General features: G+C 40.9%; 1 protein-coding gene across 2 annotated transcripts; it reads right to left on the reverse strand.

The window, feature by feature from the left end:
- Window positions 1–1,923: 1,923 nt before the first annotated feature.
- On the reverse strand, window positions 1,924–4,754 carry LOC119018966 (piggyBac transposable element-derived protein 4-like). Of its 2 annotated transcripts, XM_037097075.1 has the most exons (3): window positions 4,657–4,754; window positions 3,194–4,181; window positions 1,924–2,966 (listed from the first exon to the last, which is right to left on the reverse strand). In XM_037097075.1, exons 2-3 carry the CDS (start codon window positions 4,176–4,178, stop codon window positions 2,179–2,181), a joined length of 1,773 nt encoding a protein of 590 aa, XP_036952970.1. In that variant the 5' UTR covers window positions 4,179–4,181; window positions 4,657–4,754; the 3' UTR covers window positions 1,924–2,178. The 2 variants fall into 2 exon arrangements, with proteins under 2 accessions (XP_036952970.1, XP_036952969.1); XM_037097074.1 differs by lacking the exon at window positions 4,657–4,754 and having other exon boundaries at window positions 3,194–4,212.
- Window positions 4,755–5,052: the final 298 nt, after the last annotated feature.

Here is a 5,052-nt window from a genome sequence, read left to right on the forward strand (position 1 = left end):
ATGGGCATTTACCAGGCTGGAGGGTCTCCTAAAGATGCTACCCACTTGCATTATGGGAGCTTGATCCAAACCACAGAGTATCGATTTTTACCACACAACTTTTAGCTGTCTCTCAGAAGTCCCTCAACGTTACGGGACTGTGACATAAAATTATTTGATATCATAATATTCTGATTTTACTTCAGGTTAATTCTACTCACTGAAACCGGTTTCGACAGCATTAATTGCTGTTTGGGTGGAGCTGTTTGCAGAAAAAGCTGCTTTTTCAGTCCTTCGCCTCGAATGCAGGTTGCAATGCTCAAGTGTCAGTCAGTCCCTTACTCCCACATACACACACACACACACACACACACACACACACACACACACACACACACACACACACACACACACACACACACAGACACTAAATGATTCCTCCCCTGTCTTTTTACAAGCTGGGCTGAAATCTCCCATCCTTCCCCTTTTTGAAAAGAAATAATGATGCTCGTTTCTCAGCTCAAAGAAGTCATTAATGTGTGACACGGCCTTGAATGTAGGAAATCAAAGCGCCACAGAGTGCGTCCCCCTCCCGCCCACTAACGGCCACAGCCTCGTTAAGATGGCGGAGACATGAATTAATCATCAGTCTAGCCTGTAATAGGGCGAGGGATTGTTAGCGGCATCAGTTGTTGTGAGAAATGTCCCTTTGAATCGCTCCGAAGTATAGAGCTCCTTACAAATCTTTCATCTCATCGAATTTACTCCACCAGATAAACTGATGGACGTGCTCCCTTGTGCACCCTCGTCCACTCTCTTTCACCGACATGACAGTGCCCGGTAAAGTGAAAACTGGGAGGAATTAGTGAGTCAGATATGATGAGGATGGATCTGTGTGAGTCCATGAGTGATACAAGGCCTTTTAAAGAGAACGCTGTGATCTTTGCACATTCACTGTGATATAACACGCCAAAGCAGATCCTGAAGTATAGCATAACCTGCACCTCCAGATACCAAAGGAACAAATCTTTATTCACATGACGAGACACGTTTTTCACAGCAATGGGAGCCTCATTTTCTATCTGTCATATTTTTCGGCGAGGGAAGGGACTGGCAGTATTCACTTTCATCCTCCCGTGTCCCAAAAATATGAATAAGTGGGCAGAAATGCTCCCACTGCGACAAAATTCCCTCTTCTAATGCCTTAAAATGTCACTCTGAGTTATTGTGTTGCTTGTCAGTTGTTTATTTGCTGCTTTTGTAAGAGGAAAAATCCTGTTGGTGCATATAAGCAAGAGGTTTCTGACTTTATTAAGAGCAGAGTTTCTCTGGTAATGTCTGATTCACAGCTAGTAGTTATTAGTACTAAAGGAATATAAAAGCTACCCATCACAGCCGGTCAGCTGTTATAGGAATTCATCTATGCTTTTTTATTTAGACCAGGGAAAAAAAAATCCTGGCGTTTCCAGGAGTAATTATTCCTTTTGTGCAGAATGTATCCTTTTAACCCTTTGATGCATAACATATGCACACCCCCTCTAATGCACAACATGGGTCAAATATGACCCGCATTCATTTCCCAGGTTATTTCATGCTGGGTGAGTTTTTCTTTTCTCCATCTTTTGAAATTCATTCATTTTATGATTTAATATTCCAAATATTCTTTAAATATCTTGTTTTTGATTACCACTGATCATTCTTCCATTTTTCCTTTCATACTTAATGAACAAAAATTGATTTTATATTACGACATCAAATTTACACACATGGGTCAAAAATGACCCATTCATCCCGGTGTGATTTAAAATTAAATTACTTCATACTACTACTACTACTACTACTACTACTACTACTAATAATAATAATAATAATAATCATAATAAGTATTATTATGATTATTACAGCATGAAGTCATTCAATTTTGAAGATATAGGCTGAGACGGGTTGACCAAAGCATCTTTTATATAAACAAAAAAAGATTACAGGAAAAATCCAAAAGGGGGAGGGACAGGTGTGAGGGGGAGTGAGGAGAACACAGATTGGTGGGTAGGAAACTAGGAAGCAGGAATCAACCATGACAACCATGACACATAACTCTGGTAACAGATAACTGAACTGAACTGTAAACTGGTGAAATGTGACCTAACAAAATACAATACAACTTAACAAGACCACATAACAAGACCAATAATTGCCACCTCAATATTTACATTGCTCACAAATGACAACCACATGTTTGTGCTCCTTGCAAACAGGCCTGGTGCACTGGGAACACCAGCTGCTGACCTTTCTGTCCTTGGAGACAGGGCAGATCGAGCACCTCTTCCTCTTCCTTTGGCCCTCTTGCCGGATGGCTTCTTGTGACTGGGTGGTGGCTGGGTTTTTTTTTTTTACCCCACATCTTTCCATTGCTTCAACGATATGCCTCTGGAGTTTGGGTGTGCCCTCCATGCGCCTCTTCATATGTGGCATAACAAGCTCTTTGCCCAGCTCCTTGATGAATAGCCGACGTGCATTGTTCACACCACCCATGTAATCAGGGTGTTGTGTGGTGAAGTTGGTGTAGGCATTGAGGGTGGCAACATCCAGCATATTGTACCAGAGAACTAGGGGCCACCTCGAGGTTCTCCGCTTACATGAATAGTTGCTAACCATCTGATCCATTGTGTCCACTCCTCCTTTTGTCTTGTTGTAGTACTGGATCATTTCTGGTTTCTTCTTTCGACTGTCATCCACTGCCTTGTCATCATGCATGGTGCTCAGGAGGACAACAGCCTTTCCCTTCTTCTGCACATAGCTCACCATGGTCATGTTGCCACTGAATCCAAATTCTGAGCTATGAATCTCCCGTGATTTGGATGGCTTCATGACAGGTGGTATGTCTGGCTTGTTCTGGCGAAGAGTCCCAACAATGGTCAGGTTCTTCTCGAGGAGCTTCTTAGCCAGAGGGACACTAGTGAAAAAGTTGTCCATTGTGATGTTGCGACCTATGAGAGGGGGGAAAGATTGTAAATTTACTCTAAATTTCTCTAAATTCTAACAACATCTGTTGCATTGAATTGCATTGCATTCTGTTCTGTTCTACTATTTTGTTTATAGAAAAAATTGGATTGGGAGATTGGGAAAAATTGTGTATTTTGATGAAATGTATACCTTAATTTCTCTATTATATCTATATATTATCTATTATATCTGTATATCTCTGTATATTCACCTGTCTGCCTTATTCCGCTACACAATTGTTGGACGACACTCTCCCCAAGGTTCCTCTGAACTTCCTGTCCTGGCTGTCTCCCTGTATAGACAGTTCCATCTATTGCATAGGGTACCCTTGCATCGCACATCCAGAAGATTTTTATCCCGTACTTTGCGGGCTTGCTGGGCATGTATTGCCTGAACTTACACCTGCCTCGGAATGGCACAAGCTGCTCATCTATGGTGACACAGTCACTGGGGATGAACCGTCTTCTGCAGTTGTCCAGGAAACAGCCCCACACGTACCTAAATGCCGCCATGTGGTCTGTTTCCTGTCGCAGAGCCCTGGTCCTCTTGTCGTCAAACCGTATGACACGGCGGATATCTTCATATCTCCCAGTGCTCATGGTGGCTTTGTAAATGGGATTTTGGAGCGGATCCATAAACAGCTCCCGCAAGGCCACATCCCAGCTCTTCTCCCCTCCTGCAAGGAGGGTCAAACCAATAAAGGCCATGAATTCCTCTTTATTGATGCTTCTCCACTCTTTCCCTTTTGCTGTGGCTATTCTTCGTCCCTCTAAATTGGTGCATTTCAAAATCTCTTCAATGATATTGTCAGTAATGAACATATCCCAGGCATCTTTAGGTGAGACAGCTGTTGATCCAGGTGTAGGTCCTGGGCAGCTCCTCAGGATATTATGGCTTCTTGTTCTGCCATGAGTGGGGGGGTTCTCATTCCAGTAAGACCCATTTTTACTCAGTCTACTGGACTGAGTCTGAGTTTCCTCCTCTGAGGAGTCACCAGATGAGTCGTCTTTTCTATCAGAGGAGTCTTCATGTAGGAGTGCTGGATCCCCAGACACACCCACAACTCCATATTCTGGGTCATCATCGTCAGAATTTTCTGACTCGGATTCAGAACAAATTGCCTCTTCATCTTCCTCATTTAATTCTTCCTGAATCATTGCTGCAACCATCTCAGCAGTAAATCTGCGAACAGCCATACTCTGGATAAAGAAAATAAAAAGCACACATAATATTTTCAGATACACATTAATACACAGCTTTATTTTGGTGACTTGGCTAAGTATCTTAACTAATTATTTAGCTAACTACTCTGCTAAGTAGCCTTGTAATCTGCTAAGCCAAGTAGTTAGCTAAGCTAAGTAGTTAGCTAAGCTAACGTCGTTGATAAGTAGCCTAGCAATCTCCTTTGCTAAGTAGTTACCTGGACAAAAAAACAAACAAAAACAGTAGTTAGCTGGACTAACTACAACAGTTAGCTAACTATGGTAGAATTAGCTAACTGACATAGAATATGTCAACAGCTAGCTAACTAGCTCATAGTAATTACTTTTAACTTTCTGAGAAGTAATGTACTCACTCAAGGTAACCTAAACCCAATCAAATATCATGTACAGTTATCTTTCACAATTGTTGTCAAATATTTTCAAACAGTTGAAAAATACTTATGGTACTTACACAGGGAGCAAATGTCACAGACGCAGTTGACACCAAATGATTCAGCAAATTTGTGTGGGTCGTTTCTGACCCATGTGTGTGAAGTTGATGTAGAAATATAAAAGCTGTGCTTGTTCGTATAGTAAGAAAGAAAAACAAAAAATGATGATTTCTGTGAAACAAAAACAAGATATTTACTGCATACTTTGAATAATAAATGATAAAATTATTTTTTATTTCAAAGATATATCATAGAAACACTCAGCAATAGATGAAATAGCATAGAAAATGAATATGGGTCATTTTCGACCCATGTTGTGCATTAGAGGGGTATTGATACAAAAGGTGTTTTTATTCAAAAAATAAGAAAGGAAAAAATTAAATAAGGATGTATGATGATCAAAAACAAACTAATTG

This window comes from Acanthopagrus latus, chromosome 5 (genome assembly GCF_904848185.1).
Source record: "Acanthopagrus latus isolate v.2019 chromosome 5, fAcaLat1.1, whole genome shotgun sequence".
NCBI lineage: Eukaryota > Metazoa > Chordata > Actinopteri > Spariformes > Sparidae > Acanthopagrus > Acanthopagrus latus.